The sequence below is a fragment of the Nicotiana tomentosiformis genome, chromosome 5, assembly GCF_000390325.3.
Source record: "Nicotiana tomentosiformis chromosome 5, ASM39032v3, whole genome shotgun sequence".
NCBI lineage: Eukaryota > Viridiplantae > Streptophyta > Magnoliopsida > Solanales > Solanaceae > Nicotiana > Nicotiana tomentosiformis.
The window spans coordinates 67,688,494-67,709,664 of NC_090816.1; the positions used below are offsets into that span (position 1 = coordinate 67,688,494).

Below are 21,171 nucleotides of genomic sequence, written 5' to 3' on the forward strand. Positions count from 1 at the left end.
TTTCTTACTTGTTTATATTATTCTTACTGCCTCCGGAAGCTCTATTCCCGGGCTCAAGATCTCTATCATCTTATCTCGATTTTAACGCTAAGTCTTATATTTTTGTCTAATTCATTTATCATTTTAGGATCAAATCAATTCACTTGTCTATAAATCACGCATAAATTCAACTGTACCGTTTTACTAGTAAACAACTAATCATTTATTGAGATCAAATACTACATTTGTTACGCAATTTTCTAGTCTTGATTATTTATTTTTCTCGACGCAAAAATTTATTGTTACAATAATTCATCAAAAATGTATCTCAAACTACGTGGAGACTCCCGCATGAACCCTCACTATTAATTTCGGTCGGCTTGACATGCTTCATTATAATATTCAATAGTTTGAGGTACTATAAGACTAACAAGTCGTTTGGTAGGGTGTATAAGAATAGTGCGGAACACGGTGTATTAGTAATACAGGGATTAGTAATGCATGGGTTAGTAATGCAAGCATTAGTTATGCAGATATTATTTCTTATAAACTGTTTGGTGTGGTGTATTAAAAATTATAATGCATTGCATAATTTTTTAGAAAAATAGTTGTTTACAAAAATGCCCTCCATATTCTCTAGCTTTAAGGGGCTTTAAGTACAATTTTGTCTTTAACCATACTAATGCATGCATTAATAGTCTTGGTATTACTAATGCCGTGGTTTTCTATGCATTACTTATACATAGGCTAATACCAAGTATGATGCATAATTAATGCAAGTATTAGTTATACACAGGTTGAAAACATGTACCAAACAAGGTATTAGTAATACACAGAGCTAATGCTTGCATTATTTTTTCTAATACCACCTACCAAACGACCCCTTAAATATTGTCTTCATTTTATGCCAACTTACACTCTCTAAACTAACAGGAAAAAAACCTCTTAGTGGATATTGGACCCAAAGTTAGCACACCAGCATGGTAAGATCCTTTGCTTTTATAATGTTCTATTTTTTGGTAAGTCAACATGTTTAATGTTATGTTTAAAAGATCTATATTTAAGGAAAATAAATATTATTCTGGATGGACTAGAAAAAAAAAAATACACGTTCCATTTGGGAGACGAAAAATATAAGCTGCTTTGTGTGTTCCCCCATTACATGTTAAGCATTCACAGAATTTTGTGTATCACTCAATTTTAGGTCCCAAGAGTGATTCGCCAACAAGTAGCCATTTTCTTTAATTTTCTTTATTTATTCCCAACAAACTCGGGTTTAACGAAACTGGTGATAACGTGCCCAATTCAGTGGAATATTTTTATCTTTCCCTCCTAAAACCACAAAAAGAAAGAAACGAAAAGAAAAATAAAAAGACAGGGGAAACTGGAAAGACTTCCCCCCCATCAAAATAAAATGTATTTTAAAATAAAAAACCCTAAAAAACTCCCAAAACTCTCAGGTACGAGCTTTCCAAAAATCGAGCTTGAATTCTTCAGGTTTTTGAATTTCGATTCACTAGAAGACTCGATTTTACTATAAATTTTCCGAAATTAGACGGAGTTTATTGTTGATCAGAAGCTAAATTGCCGATTTTGTGCCGATTAAATATTTTACTGTTGTGAAGATGGGGCATCATCGTCCGAATACTCGCAGTAAAAATAAAAGGAATAGACCGGATGATTCTGCTGAGGCTACTGCGGAAATTTTCAGGTGAACTTTTCTTATATTGATTGTTGCTATTATGATTGTGGATATCTTACAAATTAATTTATGTTCAATGCCGTTATTTTGATTTTTGATCGAGTTTGTAACGTGTTTTTAGCGTGTTTCTTGACCAAGCTGGAGTGACTTTTTTAGGTTTTTTTTTTTTTTTTTTTTGATATTCCCCCCTACTATTATCATTTCATAACTTTCATTAGTACAGCATATTGAATCAAAATGCAGGTGTTCTTCTTGTGCAAAGAGTTTCCCTACAAAATCAATAAGTATTTACTTTATCTAAAAAGAGCACATTTGAGTTAAAAGACATTTGATTCTGTTAAACAAGCTTAGATCAATGTTCGAAACATGAATGTTTTGACAATAACAGAGTGTAGCACAGAGATTAAAGAATAGAAAATCCCATCTGTCTTAGCATTTTGGTGGGCAGAATTACCTGGTACCTATGCAAGTGGGAGGTAGCAGGTAACCGATAGAATAGTCGAGGTGTGCCAAGTTGGCCCGGACACTATTGTCATAAATTTTTTAAGAATGGAAACGGGTGGAATTGGTTAATCCGGTGGAATTAAAATTTGCAGCTAAGATAAGTCATGGAAATGTATCAGCCCTTGTTGATCTTTCATAAAATATATCGTGTTACATAATAAGCTCTCATTTCTTGGACATGCGCATTTGAGATTGTAATTCAGGAAAGAAAAATATATGCCTTCAGAGATTGTGATGACCTAGTTGTAATGATAATTTGCGTTTACAGCCTTTTATAGATAGAAATGAAATCTTTAGCACGGAAGAAAAAGAATGTAGTACCCCATTTTGCCCCCAATGGATGATGGGGAGGCAATCCATGGGACAAATGTGCCCTTTTATGTAAATGATAAGAAGAGGTCCTTCCTGCAAAATTATGTTTCCCGATTTTCAGTAAGAAAGCAGATTTATTAGTTCTTCTCATGGTAGGAGAATGAAAGACACAGTAGGAAATCCTTCTACTTATCCAAAAATGAAAAAGACATACTAGGAAATCCAACTTCTTGTAGTTTCTCTGTAGTATTGCAAGTGATGGTGGGGATCGAGGACGGAGTATTTTTGGCTCTTTAGATTCAAATGTGGTATCTCTTGGAAAGTTTTCAAATAATAATTTTTAATTGAATTTGGGCAACCTTTGGTTTTGTAAATATAGTACAAACAACAACAACAACAACAACAACAACATACCCGGTGTAATCCCATATTGTGGGGGTTTTGTAAATATAGTAGTACATATTTATAGATGGCAAGAATATTGAGATAGATGAGTTTCTTGTACTTTGTGAGCCACCAAATACTCAATTTGATTCATATGAATTCAACTGCTGTGAACTTGAAATTCAGTTTCACAAGAACCAAACAATAGAAAAGGTCTTGGGTAGCTCAATATTGAGCTGACATATTCATCCTCTTACCCCTTTTATCATCTTCAGAATAAAAATAAACTACTGTACCTAATTCTTGTGTTTTATCAGTAAGCCCTAACTCAAGGAATATACTTTCTACTTCAACATGTTGTGCTCTTTTGCCTTCTGTTGAAGTGACATAAATACTGTAATGACTGAATATTTGAATGCTGGACCTAAGTGATGTTATAATGCCTTTCAAGGAGAATCCAATTTATATCTCTCTTTTGTTTCTGTGATTGTTTATTTGTTTTTTTAGTTGGTAAATTTTGCTGTCTTCTTTGCAGAAATATTCTATCTACCAGCCAAGTGACGGAAGATGATGTTAATCAGCTATTCATGATATCGAAACCTGCATGCCAAGGATGTCGTGTCAACACCAAGGATAATCCTAATTGCTTTTGTGGGTTGATTCCACCACCAAATGGAAGTCGCAAATCTGGGTTATGGCAGAAGACATCTGAAGTGGTCAATGCTCTTGGTCCTGATCCTTCAGATGATCGTCGTGCATCCCCAGAGACACCTGCTGGCTTGACAAATCTGGGTGCGACATGCTATGCTAACAGTATTCTGCAATGCTTGTACATGAATAAGTCATTCAGGAAGGGTGTATTCTCTATTGAACCAGATGTTTTGAAACAACAACCTGTGTTAGACCAACTAGCACGACTATTTGCAAAGTTACATTTGAGCAAAATGGCTTATGTAGATTCTGCTCCATTTATCCAAACTCTAGAGCTAGATAATGGTGTTCAGCAGGATAGTCATGAGTTTCTGACCTTGCTCTTCTCTCTGCTTGAGCGATGTTTGAGCCGGTCTAGCGTGTTGAAGGCCAGAACAGTTGTCCAAGATCTTTTCCGCGGAGGTGTGTCACATGTGACTAAGTAAGTCTAGACTTGGATTGACAACACTAAAACTGTCGCTAAATACTGATATTTCTGATATTTTAGACCGGTTACTCTAACCCTTTCATGACTCCTGGATTTCTTATTCTTTACTTAATTTTTGACATAGGTGGCCTATCAGTTTAATCTTTTTTTTTTCTATTTTTATTTTTCTGGATCATGAGCTGTGAATGGCACTCATAGTATTTTCTTGTGATTACAAAGAGTTAAAACTTCTGAATGGAGAAGGGACGAATTTGTTGTGCCTTTCATTGTATTTTTGATTTTTTGGTGGAGTCACAAATGTATGATACAGAAAATTTTCTTCTAATTTAATATAAGTAACCTTATCTCTCATCTTCTTAAACTGAAATGGCAATGCCACAACAAATTTTCGGTACATTTGTAGATTAAAGGCAGAGGAAGGGGTCTCACTATTGGATGAGGTTTTTAGTGTGTTAGACTGGATCACCAGCAAAAGGAGTTCAAATCACTCTATTGTGAGCTCATACTTGAGAACAGTATCTCCACTCTCTGTTGAAGAACATAGCCAATTTGTAGACTCTACTTTGCCTTGATGATTTGCAAAAGTAAATTGGTTCATCTGATTAAAGCTCTTGCCCAAGTAAGAATTTTCCCAAGAAAGAACTTTGAAACGTGAAAAAGATTTGATAAGATGCTTTATCAGAATCTGATCAAAGAGATACTTTATCAAAAAAGATCTGATTAGATTAGCTACTCTGGTATATAGCAACATAGGAAATTTTTGTTATCTAGCAAGTTTACAGTGGAGAAGTTTAGCAATGAGCCTGGCCTATCTTGTCAAAGACAGAAGAGAACATCACCTCCACACCAAAATTACTAGCTTTTAAATCCCCTAAATTCACATGCTACATCCTTTCCAGTTTGTTACTATTAACCAGAATTATACATGGTCTCAATTGCTTATAAGTAGTAAGAAGCTTTTGGCTGATGATCGTGTATAGTTCAATTCATTGTATGTTTTGGAGCTTATTCCCTGTCCAGACCACCGAAGCCTTTCGTTGATAGGTGCTAAAATAATTATTGCCCTTTAATCAATTTTATCAAACAATTTTTTTGTATAGACAGTCGTTTTTTTTTTTGGCTTCCTCTTAATATCTTTAACTTGCAATCATAGCACATTCTTAGTGTTGGTTTTTGACATCAATAATCTTACTATTTTTATTAAAAAAATAATGAAGGTTGAATGGTCATTTCAGAATTTATTGACTGCACTTGCCCGGACACCCAAAAGCATGTCTGGCCCCTTATGGAAAAAGAAAATAAGGAATTGCAACTCCCCGATCTAGTGCGGAAGAACTTTTTGTTGCATTTACATTGTGATGCTTCCATTGCCCTCCTTTCTAATGCAATGCAAGTGCTAACTACTACGTCACATCTCTTGTCAAGGAATTTGTCATCCTTGATTCTCCTGGTTGTATTCTTCTCAAAATCAGGGTTCATCAGATCTTTTATATGTCTGCCACTTTGTTATGTCAGGGTTTTTAACTTTTAGATTAGAAGCAATTGTTTGTTTAATTCTTTGTGGTTGATTCTGCGTTCACATTTCGGAGTTTCTAGGAGATCCTAATTTTTTTTGGTTGCTTGTGCCTATTTAACGTGTAGGTGCTCAAAATGTGGAAATGAATCTGAAGCTTCATCAAAAATTGAAGACTTCTATGAACTGGAGTTGAATGTCAAGGGTATGAAGAGTTTAGACGAGAGTCTGGACGACTATCTTAGTGTGGAGGAGCTTCAAGGAGATAATCAATATTATTGTGATTCATGTGCCACCCGAGTTGATGCTACCCGTAGCATTAAACTGCGCTCTCTGCCTGCAGTCCTAAATTTCCAGCTCAAGCGTTGCATTTTCCTTCCAAATGTATGTAAAGTATTTAAAACACCTCACCGGTATATGCTAGTCCTTCTATAAGACCACATAGAGAAGTTGCTACATGTGATTATTAGAGTTGATTAATATACCATAATATTCTCTATAGGTTGGTAATGATGCTATCGTTGCTTCTTCATAAACCCTTTTCTCTCTCTGCTGGGAATTGTAAGTTCGTTTGTCACGGGGGGAAGTTTCTTAAATTCCTTATCTCGTTGTAGAGCTTTATCCCAGCAATTTTATATCACTGTATGTGCAGTGGACTCTCTTCTGCTTGGTCATAGTTCTATGCTGTAAGTGATGAATTAGATGCTTGATGGCTTTCATGAAATTTGAAATGTTGGACTGTAGCTACTTAACATGTAGAAACTCTAGTGGGCTCTTGATTCGAAAAAGATTTAAATGCTTTTACCCTTCCAGGCTCCTATAATGAAAGAAAAAGTTCTATATAGGTGATACCAATTAGTAAGGAATATGGTTTAGTTACGTTAGTACATTTACTTTAGCTTTTATGCACTCTAGGAGTTTTTTTGGCTCTATATGAGATTTTTATGCCAATAAAAATATAGAGAACTTCTAGTACTTTTTATTTAATTTGTATTTTGTATAATGTTGGTGTGAGATTCATATAGCTGATAGCGACTTGTTTGGAAATGAGGCATAGATGTTGTATATGTTGTTTTACCCTTCCAAGCTCCCCAACTTTTGGTGCATATATTGATTTGAGTTGAATAATGGAAAAGATTAGAGTAGTCCTTTATTAGTAAGAATGTGACTCTTGATATGTTTCTGCTTCACTACCCAAATTATTGCTGAAGTTGACTTATTCATTTATTTATTTAGATGCTTGTGATCTGTTCCTTTTATGGGCTCTATCTGATACATACATTATTTTCCTAGACTACAACGAGGAAGAAAATCACATCTGCGTTTTATTTTCCTGAAGAATTGAATATGACACGGAGGATATCTGAGCATTTCCAATCCGAACTAATATATGACTTGTCAGCCATACTGATCCACAAAGGCTCTGCTGCAAATAGTGGCCACTATGTTGCGCACATTAAAAATGAGAATACACAGCAGTGGTGGGAATTTGATGATGAACATGTTTCGAATTTAGGCTGTCAGCCATTTGGTAAAGGTTCTTCTCATTCTGCTGTCAAGCCTTCTCAAACTGAGCCACTTGACCACTCTTCTTCTGATGCGATTAATATCCTCGAGAATGGAAATGGGCCTGCTGCTGGTGGGCAGCAGCAAGCCTCAAATACTGATGTCACTGAGGTGAAGACCTTCTCGTCTTGCGATGCTTATATGCTGATGTACGTCCTTAGACGTACAAAGAATGGTGATAAAATGTCAATTGACTCTAGTGATGATAAGGCGAAAAAAGAGGCTTGTACATCTTCAGAAGCTGATAGTCATCTTCCATCCCACCTTTATGAGGAGGTAGAAACATTGAATGACTCATATATAGACTCATGTAACCAATACAAATCTAGGAAGGAGTCTGAGCTGAACTGCATCACTGAGCGGAGGCAGGAGGTACGTTCAATCCTTTCTAAAGCTGCAGTCCAATCACCTGAAAAATCTTACTTTTGGATATCTATGGATTGGCTGCGTCAATGGGCAGACAACATCATGCCATCGTAAGTTTCAATTCCTTTGGTGGCTCTTCCTTTTCCTTTTGCGTCTCATAGTGTAAATCTTTTTAAGGTAATTGATAAACGAAAATATAATTTCTTTCTTCATGGGACCTTTTCCTTCTACTTATGTGAATGGCACTGTCGATAATTTTTGTCGTGATTAGTTCTAGAAGGATTGTTGAGTAGTTGGTGTATTAAGAGTAACAATCTGGAGAGCTTAGGTTTAAATCCCAGTTACAATACTCAGCGTGGGCCCATCTGTAATTTTCTTGGTGTGGTAGGTTTAACTCGATACTTTAACTTGTAGATTATACTAGGTTGTCCAATGGATTAGTCGAGGTGTACGTAAATTGGCCTGTATACCACCGTCATTAAAAGAAACGTAAAAAGCTTTAATCAATATTTAGCACATTCAGAAAATATTCTAAATGATCACATGAAAAGAAATTTACGACATGCACTTATTTCCGCATAGAATACAGGACAAAAATTTTCAAGTTAAAAAAAGAAAAGCAAATAGGATTTTGCTTATCACTATAAAGATGAAAATGACTAATAATTGAAAATGAAATAACATACTTCTGAATGAATTATTGTTTTCATTTGAAAAGCTTATGGAATTAAAGTATTTAGTTGATCATGATGTTTGGATATTGTATTTTTGATGATGCTTCTGATACTGTATTAATCGAATGCTTGGGTATTGTATTAATTGATTAATTTCTTCTGCATGCCTTAAGTATTGGAAATGACAATTGCATGTACTAAGTCGAATGAGTCTATTAAAAGTTTATGTAGTGACTGTAGTCCCTTCAGGGGCATCCCATAAAATCAGTAAAAGTCTTTGTATATATGTATGTATGCATGTATATATATCTCATTTTGTGTGTGTGTAAGTAAATATGCGCCATTACATTAGTTCCATTTGAATATACTAGATGCTACTTGGTATTCCCTGGGTTTCAGTTAATGCTTTTTTGCTCTCAAGAGAGTTCTGTTTGATTACTGTTTTATTATTTCAAAAATATTTCTTAATGTAAAGCATTATAGTTTGTACCACTTTCTGTTGTATCTTCTACTATTCTATGACATTGTTACTAACTACTCATTTCTCAAAGGAAAAACTAGTATTAAGATTTAGTCAAGTTACGCCGGGATAAGCGAAACCATTACATTCTGTTTAAATTATAGTAAGAAGATATACTGCTTTAATATATGCATAATGCAGTGGTCTAAAGTATGCAATGATACAGGTTTCAGTCATCTTTAATTCAGTTTAAATTAAAGATTATCCTGTATTTTCTGGTGCTGTTCTTACATGCTAATGTAGAAGAGATACTATATGATGATGTAGCTAGTTTATTTTATTGGAAGTATGGACCTTAAGGGCTTGTTTGCTTTCCAATATTAGAGACTTATCTCGGCATAAAACTGAGAATTTCCTTATTCAATGTTTAGGTTCAATGTTTAGCTAACAGTATAAACTTATACGTGACTAAAACAGCTTTGCATACTAAAAACAACGTTTGGTTACTGGCATAAGCTGTGCATAAATGCTGTTTGTATTACTTATTTTGAATAGAATATGAAATAAGAATATGTATTAGACATATGTACCTAAAACGACAAAATTACCCGTAAGCTAATTTTGACTTTCGTGTTGCCAACACTACATAACAATGTGTTCATTATTGTTCACCGCATAACAATTTATGTGTTATTATTTGTCGCTCCACATAACAATCTGTTTATTATGAATCCCGGGGTAACTAGTTCATCAAAACAACCTGTCAGGTAAACGACTTATTTAGTAGTCATTAGTCTTTTTTGGTGTATTACAGAATCATTGACAACACTTCCTTACAATGCACACATGGGAAAGTACCAGTTTCAAAGATTGGCTCTATGAAGCGGCTGTCTGGTGAAGCTTGGACCATGTTATTCTCTAAGGTAATATTTTGTGAACTAGTATTCTTTACTGTTTTGTTTAAACATTTTCCGTGATAACCTCAAAAACCATTATTCTGTAACTGGTAATTGCTTTTCAGGAATTTGAATATTATCTATGCTTTATGATTTCCATGATATTCTCCTTTACTAGCTTTAAGTTGCATGCTATTTCTTCCTGATATTTATCTGATGCGTGCTAGTCCAGTACGGTGGAGGACCAATGCTGGCCAAGGATGATTACTGCATTGACTGCCTCTTTGAAGTGGCTCGGTCGATGGCCCGTGCAGATAACTACCGGGATCGAAGAACATTAATGAAAGAACTTGCAGAAGCAGCACTTGCAGGGGTTTGTCTAGATGGGAAGTTGTACTACATATCAAAGACATGGTACGACTATGCAATGTATTACTTGTTTAAACTTGTATAGATGTGTCTAATGGGGGATATCTAGCACTTAGTGCTTGGGAAGTTATTTGAATAAAAGTGTGATTACCCGTAAAAAGAGTTTATAGTCAAATGTAACCTGCATCGTCTAGTTACTAACTATAAAAAGTGGTACAAAACGATTTGAAATGACCTTTCTAAGAAAAACTTCTGGCATCACACTAGGCATGTTAAGTCCAATGTATGTTTACATGGGACGTTTGGCTTAACTTCCTGACGGTATCAATAAACGTTAAACGTTAATATTAGTTCTTTTATTGTGTACATTATTCCATTCAGTTTTGCTTTCTTTTACTGTCTTGATCTTAATTTCAGGAAGTTCACCAATTTTGCTAATCGTCAAAGAAGTTTGCATGTTCGAGATATTGAAGCTATTCATGCAATGTGGCAGTTGCATCATCTTGTGTTTCATATGTTTTCAACATGTCTTAGTCTCTGTATATTAGATGTCTATTGATATTCATTTGGTTCCTTCTGTAGGTTACAGCAGTGGCTCCGACGGAAGACTGTAGACTCTCCTTGTGATGCTGATGCTGGACCAACAGCTTCAATAAGGTGTCCACATGGACAGCTGATGCCTGAACAGGCTGCTGGCGCTAGGCGTGTGCTAATACCCGAGAGTCTTTGGAATTTTATTCGTGAGATTGCTATGGCAGTAAAACCTGATGACGCTGTGGGTTGTTCAACTTTCATTTTAGACTCTGAGCCCTGTGCTCAATGCAACAGTCAACTCACCGAAGTTGCATGCTTAGAAGATACTCTAAGGTCCCATATCAACTTATTAAGGTATTGGAGTTAGAGTTACCTTGTTGCTTACAGTATTTATATGGTACAGGGGGTTCAAGCTCAAGCAACGGCAAAGTCATGAGAGATTAGCAATGGGTAAAAGCATACCAATTCTTCCTGGTTCCAAATACTTCTTGTTACCATCTTCTTGGTTGTCTAAATGGAAAAGCTACTCTAATGCAAGTGGCAAAAGTGCTCCTAGTGCTGAACCTGAAACTTTGGATGCCGTCATTGATTTGCTGATGTGTGAAAAGGTATAATTTTCAATAGCATATTCCATCCAAAGGTACTTTACACAAGCTTTATGCATTTAGCTATTTTCCTCCTAGAGTAAATTTCAGGTATTGCATGAGATGATTCCTCGTGTGTTTGGATAGATAAACTGAATGTGCTCTCTGTACTCCTTGAAGTTTGAAATGCTTATAAACTGTCTATAAGTTCTTCAGAAAGATGATTCATTATAATTTATTGAAATCTCGTTTAAGGAAATGTAAAGAAATAAAGAAATAACGTTCTGATTTCTTGCTAAGCCATGGTTCTTGTGAACAGCATTCAAGACTTCTTGAAAGGCCTCCTGATCTGGTTTGCAAACGTGGAAGTATTCTCCAAAAGTCACCTGCTGTAAGTTTATAATGTATTTCCAAGTTATTGTTTGTCTTTGTGAGAATGCACGGAAAAAAATATATTTTTTAACAATGATACAATGAGCCCTATATATATAATACATATTCTACTCCTTTAGGGTATATTCTACTTCTACTACATATGAGACTAGGATATATTTTACTCCTACTACATATCGGACTAGGATTATTTACACATAGCTATCTAACACTCCCCCTCAAGCCGGTGCATCCAAATCATATGTACCGAACTTGTTATATAAGTAACTAATACGAGGACCAGTGAGGGACTTGGTGAAAATATCTGTAAGCTAATCATTCGACTTCACTACGAGTCGTGCCAACTCCTGGATAACTGTGCTGAACATACTCTGGCGCAAGCGACATACAAGGCCACTAGACTTCCCCCGAGTAACAATACTAGGTGGTGAAAATAGCGAGACCAAATCGAATTCCGCACTACAAAATAGGTTCTAAAACACCACCAGAAAACAGAAACTTTTCTACAAATTACTGTTCACGTCGGAAAGCCACTGTTCACGCCAGAAAAAGTCCACTGTTAATGCCGGAAAAAATAAAAGTTGTCAGGATTTGATGTAATTTATATGGGCAGGCTCGGAATCACTGGACGAGTATGTTATCCTGAAGACGTTTTGTCAAAAAGTGGACGGAATGGCTCACACGCGCCGGAAAGATTACTGTAGCTCGCCGGAAAATTACGAAGTTTCGGAATCTGAGGAAATTGTACTGGTGGTCTTGGAATCACCTCACAAAACAACTGTCCTAAAGAAATTTTTGAAAATTCTAACTGGAAAGTGCTCCATACGCCGGCGCGTGGAGGCACGTGAGGGACTTTCTGCCAGAGCGATTGACTGGGATTTACTCGCCGGACTTTTCCGAACAAGATGATAGTGTTGGTTTTCGCACAACACTTGCCGATGAGGAAATAGCACAAATCAATCTTGAGTTGTCAACCAAAAAGACGCACGGTGACTGACTTTTCTGTTCCGATGGGACTGGAATATCTGGGGTTTGGTCGCACAAGGGTTTCAGATTTGATGGTGGTACTGGTATATGCACAGTACCACAATAGCAATGATGAACCCTGGGAACAAGACGAAGTTGCTGGAATTGCACGGCGATGAGATCTTTCTTCCCGGATGTCACTGGAATGACGCACATCGATAATTTTCTCACTGAAGCTCTGATACCATGTGAGATTGCACGGGAAAAAAATTTATTTTTTAACAATGATACAATAAACCCTATATATAATACATATTCTACTTCTTTCGTACATATTCTACTCCTACTACATATGAGACTAGGACATATTTTACTTCTACTACATATCGGACTAGGATTATTTACACATAACTATCTAACAGTCTTCAAAGTAACTTTAATATGTTGTTGATCCAGCTTGTTTTTACTCGTGTCAAAGTCCATTACAGTAGCTCATTAACATAAAGAACGGTAATGTTTCCATGATGAAATTGTAATATTATTCAGGCAGGCATATTAGTCATGTCTGATTTTGTTTATCTCCGTGCACCATTAAGCAGGTCCATATTCTTGTTTTTTCCTTTTTCTTTATGTTTATGTTCTTCCACTCTTTGATTCTTATTCTTTTTGCTGAGTACTTGATTTCTGGCTGTGGAATTTAGACGGATGCATTGACAATTATCACCAACAACGATTGGAAATTATTTTGTGAAGATTGGGGTGGTACAGAGGCAAAAGGCATTACAGCTGAAATTGATTGTTTGGGGAATGAATTCCTTGGATCTAGTGAAGACATGGCCATTTCTGAGGAGCATATGAATTTGAGCGACGAATCGAATGCTGGGCCTGAGTCTAGAAAACCCATCATTAAGATTTCACTAGAGGTAATTTCATTTATTCTTCTTGTTTCCGTCATTTAAACTTGGACGTAATTTATTGAGCTAATGATCGATATACTAAATTTAGGTAAAAGTTTCCCATTACACTTCCTAATATCAGCTAGTTGTATCTTTGAAAAGAATTTATGTCCATGTTCTGCCACCAGGGCTTTTTTCTGGTGGTACGGAACGCATGATGTGTGAGTTAGGCACACGTCACGGGTTCAATCCATACCACAACCAAAGCTTGGTATTTAAGTGGAAAAGGGTAGATGGTCAAGCCCATTATCCACCAAGTTTCGAACTGTGCGCCATGGCTGTCAAAGATTTCTCGGTTATCATAAAAAAATATATGTGCCATATTCTTTATAAGCCGGAGAGTAATGCAAGCATAACTAGGTCTAGAGCATGTCTTACCTTAACTTATCCTTTTCCCTTCTCTCTCACTGTTTTTAGAACCCTTAAAATTCTTTTTTTTTGGGGGGGGGGGGGGGGGGATGGGGTTGAGGGACTGGCCAGAATAAGTAATTATCTAATGCCAGCGATGAATCATTTTAACAACTCAGGCCGATTGTTTCTAAGCAGTGACCTGTAGTTGGTTTCAGGATATCCTGGATTTCATGGATTTACTATTAATTGAAACGTAATGCTATGCAAGTGGTTTTAATGGAATACCTTAGGTTATGATGATTCCGCAGTTGAGTAAGGGATTTCTTATCACAGAAGGAAGTGGTTCATGTACGTAGGATTTAAAGGGCTTTGTCATAGTTGAGAAGCTCGGAAGAGCTAGAATACCAAATCTCATAGTTTTGCCTCCAGGTTGTAGAAATATGGCCCTTACAGGATTGATGCTATGTTTGTCTAAAATGTGAATCCAACACAAGCACTTTGCGTGATACTTGAACATCCCTTAGAGCATGCTGACATCAGCCGGAAGAAAAATGACGAGTTCCTATACGGAGGTGTAATTCTGTGTCTCTGCTGAAGGTTCAAGAAGAAGCATTTTGAGTTTCTATTGAATATGGATATTAATCCTAAATTTCATGCTTTCCAGGTGTGTGAGGAGTGCATTGATGAAAGGAAAAGCTGTGAATTAATGAGGAAGCTCAATTATTCCAATGAGGATATATGTGTCTGTTTCATTCGTGGCAAGGAACCTCCAAAATCAGTTCTAGAAGCATCAGTGAACAGCTTGGAACCAAATCGACGGACCTCGAAGCGTTCCAGGAAGACAGCATTTGGAAACTCAGTAAACTTGAATGTGTCTGGGTCCACATCTGTCTACCAGCTGAAGATGATGATATGGGAAGCTTTTGGGGTATAGCCACCTTTGCTTTTTGAACATATCCCTATTCTTAATTTTATTTCCATGGCTGGCTTGTTTATGAGGTGAGCCCTTTTTTTGCTGATACTAGTTTGGTAGGAGTAGGTTCTAAAATCTGAAAGATGTTCAGAAGGGCAATGTCTTGTACAGGGGAATAGTGGTTTAAAAAATCATAGTTTGATTGTTTGTATGATGGCAGTCATTCAATCACAACACTCCTCTATCTGTACTTGGAACAAGCTATTCTTTCACATTGGTGGAGTCGATATCAAGAAAATACTAGCATAAAATAATGTTATAAATACGGTTAGGCCTTTTAGGAACACCCTATTGATGCTATAGAAACTTCAAAGTTATGTGATAGATTGTAATTTATTGAATTTGAAATCTGTTTGAGAAAACTGATTCAGGAAGGAAAACTTAGGTGCCTCAGCCCAATTGCATCCTGTTGACCTTCATGGGTAGATTCTAATCTCAAGCATATGAGACGATAAAAGGCCAATCATACAAGATAACATGGTTGTTCATTATTTATGTCATTAGATAGAGACATTTTTTCTGGCCTATGCCTTAGTTCTTTTTGTTTGGTTCGTATCTGAATTCTGATAATAATGTCTGTATTTACTTTGTGTGGTATGCAAGTTTTCTGTTGACATGTAATATCTCATATTTTAACATATTCGTTTTTTTTTATTGGTAACATATTTGGAATTCTTATCGTTGTGCTTTCATTTATATAGCTATTTGTTCAAAATAGCAGATATATGATCCAGCAACGATTGTTTTCACTTGCTCTTTTGTGCTTTGAGAGTGATGGCAGTTTACTCGCATCAAAAGAACAGAGATGTTGTCTGCAGTTGTTTTTATGGACTTCTCCCTTTTGATCTGGGCTCTGGTAGACGAATTTATCTGTTTTTACTTTTGCAGATTGTCAAGGAAAATCAGGTACTTCACAAAGGTTCTCTGGTTATTGATGGTGAATCTGCTTGTCTTGCTGACATGAATATATTCCCCGGAGATGTACTATGGGTTACAGATTCGGAGATTCATGAGCATCGTGATATTGCAGGTAATACTGCAATGCCAAATGGATGTCCAGATTTTCTAGGTGGACTACAATAATCTTATGTTATCTTAAGTATGACATTCTTTATCAGCTCTCTATGTTGCAAGACTCTTCATAATCCCTGCCGCACCCGTGTCGACACGAGATGGGTGTGGGTGTGTGGGATCCACACCGGATTTGGTTAACATGCCTTGGGTACTTTGACTACATTCTACAACCGAGAAGTATAGATTGATCGGGTATTTGGTTTGATTTTTGGGTTTATGTCATATATATATAGTCATATAAAGTATTACTTTTCTATTACGCGAGATATCTTACAAATAAAATATTAGATGCTTATAAAGAATTAAGTTTTATTAGTTTTTGTTCAATAACTTTAACTAATCGAAATATGTAATATATATCGTAATATACATTTATTGGTCGTATCCGCACTCGGATCCGTACCCCTTGAATCGTAAAGTTTATGTGATAAAGAATCCGACCTCTAGATCCACACCTATATCTGATACCCGCACCCGAGTCCAAGCAATATAGCCAGCTCTTACATTTCTCTGTACATTCTTCTCCTTTTCCGCTCCTAAAAACTGCAATTCTGTCATCTATTCTCCCTTTAATTTCAAGTACACATTTTGGGGTTTTATCTTATGTACATATTTGGTTATGTGATATTAGCATATTGCACATGAATTTCATGAAATGGTATGCGTATGTAGTATTCTTACAATTCTTTAGGATCTGTTGTGTTATAGGTTGTTGCATTGTTATTGTATTATTATTACAATGTCAAGGTCTAACTAGCATTAACAATCCATAACAAACATTTTGCATATGGAAGAGTATGAATTACATCATATGATATATCTGCATTATTGCAGTACGACCGATCAGATTAATGTACAACATCCCGCTAGCTTGGCATTTTATTAAACCAGTCCACATGAAAACCGCTGGTTTATGGTAACATCAGCTAATGTCCCATGACCCCCTTAGTTTTTATTTGACCAAATTCATTTTTTTGCTGACGTAGGAATTAGATCAGATTTGCACTTGATCAGTTAAATTTTATTTATGTACTTCATCTTCAGATGAGCTTTCTGGCCAGAAAACGGAGGCACAAAACACTGAAGAAGGTTTTCGTGGAACACTTCTGTCCTCAAGTATCTCATCCCACTTTGTCTCTGAAGCATCTGCATGCCTAAATTAATTGGCGTGTACTTGTATAGTATAGCTGTCGCTGATATTTGATTCTGGAAGAGGAGAGCTAAAATCTTCAACCTGCTTAACGGAGGTAGTTTCTGTATATTCTGCTCAATTTTGATGTTTTCGCTTCATCCTGCTTACTCATATTATGTCTTCCTTATTTTTCTTGTTTATTAAGTCTGAGTCTAGGGATTAGTTAGATAGCATTGAGTTTTTTAAACTCAAATTTCTTTGATTATATACTTGAGATGATTCACAACTCATAGACTTCGCCATGATCTAAGATGGCAAGAACCATGCTGTCTTGTAAACATTAACCCCCACTCTCAACTATGGAACTCGTTCATAGATCTTTAAAATCACAATAAAAGTTGAGCCCATGTACACATTGATTCTTTTAAAATCAAATTTCTTTGATTATATACTTGAGATGATTCATAACTCATAGACTTTGCCATGATCTAAGAGGGCAAGAACCATGCTGTCTTGTAAATATTAACCCCCACTCCCAACTATGGAACTCGTTCATAGATCTTTAAAATCACAATAAAAGTTGACGCTGTTACATGGCCTCCTCATGTTGGAATTTTGAACTTGTTAATGTGGGAGGTCAAATCAATTAAGAGATTTGGTTGTCCTTTCAAGATGCCTACTCGACCCATTGTCGAATCAGGATAATGCCTGATCATTTTTTGGTGTCTCCTTAGGGTTACTCGTGAATCTTTCCAGTGTTCTATATCAATAGAGTGTTGAGCGTTCCAGTCATACTACAGTCAGATTGAACAGACAAGTCATCATAGGGAATAACTTTTATCAGGTTCTTACTATTGGGGTGGAGTGTTGGCCGGTCAAGACATCCCATGTCTAGAAGATGAAGGTGGCGGAGACGAGGATGTTGAGGTAGATGTGTGGGCATACCAGGTTAGATAAAATTAGAAATGAAGTTATTCGGGATAAGGTCGGTATGGCCCCTGTGGAGGACAAGATGCGGGAGGCGGACTTAGATGGTTCGGGCATGTGAAGAGGAGAGGCACTGATGCTCCAGTGAGGAGGTGTGAGAGGCTGGCATGGGAGGGCCAACGGAGGTAGAGGCAGGCCGAAAAAGTATTGGGGAGAGGTGATTAGGCAAGATGTGGCGTTGCTCCAGCTCACTGAGGACATGACCATGGATAGGAAGGTGTGGAGGTTGAGAATTAAGGTAAAGGGTTAGATGGTCGAGTGTTGTCTTTGTTTGTAGCAGTAGCTTTCATACACCACTTGGTGCCTTCCGTGTTTTTTTCGTACCCCTAGTCTTCTGTTACTAATTGCTGTTGTCTTGTATTTTGGTTTTTTGATTGCATTACCTTTTGCTAGTTTTGTATTTTTGCTTTGGTTGTCAGATCGGTTTGCTTGTTATTGCCCCTCCCCTCTCTCCTTCCGGAGCCGAGGGTCTTTCGAAAACAGCCTCTTTGCCTTTTTAAAGGCAGGGGTAAGGTTTGCATACACTCTACCCTCCCCAGACCCCACTTGTGGGACTACACTGGGTATGTTGTTGTTACTATTGTGTGCGTACAGTGGTTTCATTTACTTTCTACAACTTAGCTAATTACGAATTGTCACACATAATTAAACAATTAATCTCTAGGTCTGTTAATTTTTGCTGCCTCTTGCTTTAAAGAGAACTAGTTTTAGTGTACGTGCGTTCCACGTGTGTGTCGCGTCAATTAATAAATATATTTATATGTAAGAAGAACAAATTATTAAAAAATAGAAATTTATATCAAAATAAATTAAATATTTGCTTAAGGAAATAATTTGTAAAAGATTATTAAAATTTTAATTAATTTTAAATTTTACATATTAAGACTTCTGACATGGTTCAAATAATACATATTCGATAAATAAAACTGATTTGAAAATCCTAAATAGGTAAATATTAGGAAAATTAACACATGAAATAATTATAGGTTTGAAACAATTTAATAAAATATAATTTAAACAACCAAGAAAATATTTTTGTATGGAAAGGAAAATAAAGGATCAAAATTGATCTTGCACGATAAAATTCTCCTTGTACGATATAGGCACAAAAATTTATACGAATATATAATTTTTTTTGTCCATTGAAAAGAAACTCACTTTTTACTTTTTATATTCTCTTCTTTTTTCTTAATATGTTTTATCCTTATTTAGTTGATCTCGAACTCCTAATATTAGGCAATAATAAAAAATTTAGTACTTGATTTTAAAGTCCTAAATATTGGGAAAGTAACTTAAATTACATATTTGTCCAATGCGATTTTTTTTAAAGGGTAAAAAAGACGAATGACATTGTAGATTTGTGCAACTTCTATACTAATAAATCTGTATATGTGATCGTTCATCATCATTTATCAATTGATGAGATTTCTGTCATTGACCAATTATTTGTTTGGTTGGAGTTATGTTTTTGTTGTTAAAATAAATGTTTCATAACATTAACAAATTCACCATCTTTCTACCTATTTAAAGGCTCTTGATTAGTAATAAATATTTTATCCGTCTCAAATTATTTGTCGTATTTTTATTTGATATTCCCTTAAAAAAATATTAGTTAGAAAGAATTTGACTATTTTACCCTTATTCATGTCTTTAATATAATCTTTCTTCATTGAACATTTACTTTATTTATGTGCTATCTCCATCTTCAAGAACAATTACTACTAAGGATAAAATGGAAATTAATTAATTAATTAATTGTGTCTTGAATTTTTAAAATGACAAATAATTTGAATTATCTATTTTTAGAAATTACGATAAATAATTTGAGACGGAGGAAGTAGAAATTAATTCCCTTATATTAGTCGTATATTGGCTTATTTTAACTCTAATTCCTCATCTTGCTTTCCATTTAGAATAATTAATAGTACCGGACAAAAAAAATAAATGGACGAATCAATACTTTAAATTAAAAAGTAGTATGTCTTGAACCCAAATCTAATGCTTAGTGGTGAGATATTTAAACTTTGAAATTTGAATTACTAAAATGTATTTTAACATAAAAAATAGTTATATTTGATTCCTAAATATTAGGATTTTGAATTATAAAAGAAAAATTCTAGTTGATTTAAATGTCCTAAATATTGGGATTTCCTACTATAATAAATAAAGTTTTAGTTGATTCCAAAATCCTAGATATTAGAAAATTAATAAAATGACTATTTTAATCAATGTGAGCTCTATTTTTAAAGGGTAAAAAGACGAACGACATTTTGCTAAGAGCTTTTGTGCTTTTAATGTAGTATAGATTACATCTTGAATTAACAATAACCTCCTTTCTGATCGTTCTTCTCTAGTACTTTACTGGTAATTTTCTGTTTCCACTAACTTCACTTTATTGTGCTTCAGATAATCAGATTGGCTCACTTTGTTACGTTGAGAGTACGCCCTGTTTTGTATAACCTTTCGTGTTATTAGCTCCTTTACAAAGTATGCTTGCAGATAAGGCGATGGATCTCCTAGTGCAAGTTACTGTGTAGAGATTAGTATGATTTTGGTTTTTGACTTTTAAGCCACTTGGTGCCCAAGCAGTTGATGTATTATTCCTTTCACCTTCTTGGCTGCCCTTTAGTCGTGCAAGTTGTAGTTCTGTAAGGCCAGGTCTGGTTCATGGTCCTAGTTTTGGGACAGTTTTGTGCATTGTAGGACCTATTCCTTTACTTTTGTGAATAGTGGAAGACTGAAGAGGCAGTCAATAGTACATGTCATACATGTATGTAAGTTGTATCTGATATTATTCTTGGTTCCTTGAGCTTAAATATGGGTTTGATAACCAAAAAGTCCAACTCCCGCCCACCCAAAACCCACGTGAAAACACAAAAGATAATCACACGGACTTTTTGACTCGTAATTAATTGCCATTAACTAGTTCAAGTGTATTACTTCATATTTTAGTTAGTTTCAGTTGATGTCGCTTGCTCCGAGGTAGCGGTGGAGTAGATATAATTTTCTTATATGAGATGCAATAACTAATCACAATCTCTTGACTGAACTTAAAATCTATTTTACATCGTTTGCTTATGAAAAAATGCTGATATTACTAAAAAGTAAGGAATACTAATCTAATCCTTTCACCTTTTTACTTTCTGGATCTAATCCTTTAACTAATTTGCACTTTTGGCCTTATATAAACCTAGGGGTGTCAATGCATTTTTAGAAACTGATTAAACCGACCTAACGGAAATGATTATTTGTTTTTTTCAATAGAAAAGAGTCAAAATTGCCCTATCTTTTGGTAAATATTTTAAATTACCTGTCAACCTATTGGTCCAAAAACACACAACGTTATTTTAAAAAATTT

At 35.5% G+C, this 21,171-nt stretch overlaps 1 protein-coding gene across 6 annotated transcripts; it reads left to right on the plus strand.

The window, feature by feature from the left end:
• Positions 1-1,298: 1,298 nt before the first annotated feature.
• Positions 1,299-20,629, plus strand: LOC104121517 (ubiquitin carboxyl-terminal hydrolase 26). Of its 6 annotated transcripts, none has more exons than XM_070174984.1 (15): positions 1,303-1,690; positions 3,417-4,013; positions 5,661-5,916; positions 6,826-7,574; positions 9,413-9,521; positions 9,727-9,908; positions 10,446-10,730; positions 10,801-11,005; positions 11,301-11,372; positions 13,042-13,263; positions 14,312-14,575; positions 15,509-15,650; positions 15,739-15,886; positions 16,739-16,941; positions 20,220-20,629. In XM_070174984.1, the coding sequence occupies exons 1-13, from the start codon at positions 1,605-1,607 to the stop codon at positions 15,849-15,851; spliced, it is 3,282 nt and encodes a 1,093-aa protein (XP_070031085.1). In that variant the 5' UTR covers positions 1,303-1,604; the 3' UTR covers positions 15,852-15,886; positions 16,739-16,941; positions 20,220-20,629. The 6 variants fall into 6 exon arrangements, with proteins under 6 accessions (XP_033508809.1, XP_070031085.1, XP_070031086.1 ...); XM_070174985.1 differs by having other exon boundaries at positions 16,756-16,941; XM_070174983.1 differs by lacking the exon at positions 15,739-15,886 and adding an exon at positions 18,233-18,376 and having other exon boundaries at positions 1,306-1,690.
• The last annotated feature ends 542 nt before the right edge of the window (positions 20,630-21,171 follow it).

Excerpts from the sequence above, each read along its gene's own strand:
- LOC104121517 (XM_070174983.1), top strand. The coding sequence starts at position 1,605 with ATGGGGCATCATCGTCCGAATACTCGCAGTAAAAATAAAAGGAATAGA. Across the intron at positions 9,522-9,726 it reads GGACCATGTTATTCTCTAAG|TACGGTGGAGGACCAATGCT; the intron begins GTAATATTTTGT and ends GTGCTAGTCCAG. Across the intron at positions 15,651-16,738 it reads TGAGCATCGTGATATTGCAG|ATGAGCTTTCTGGCCAGAAA; the intron begins GTAATACTGCAA and ends CTTCATCTTCAG.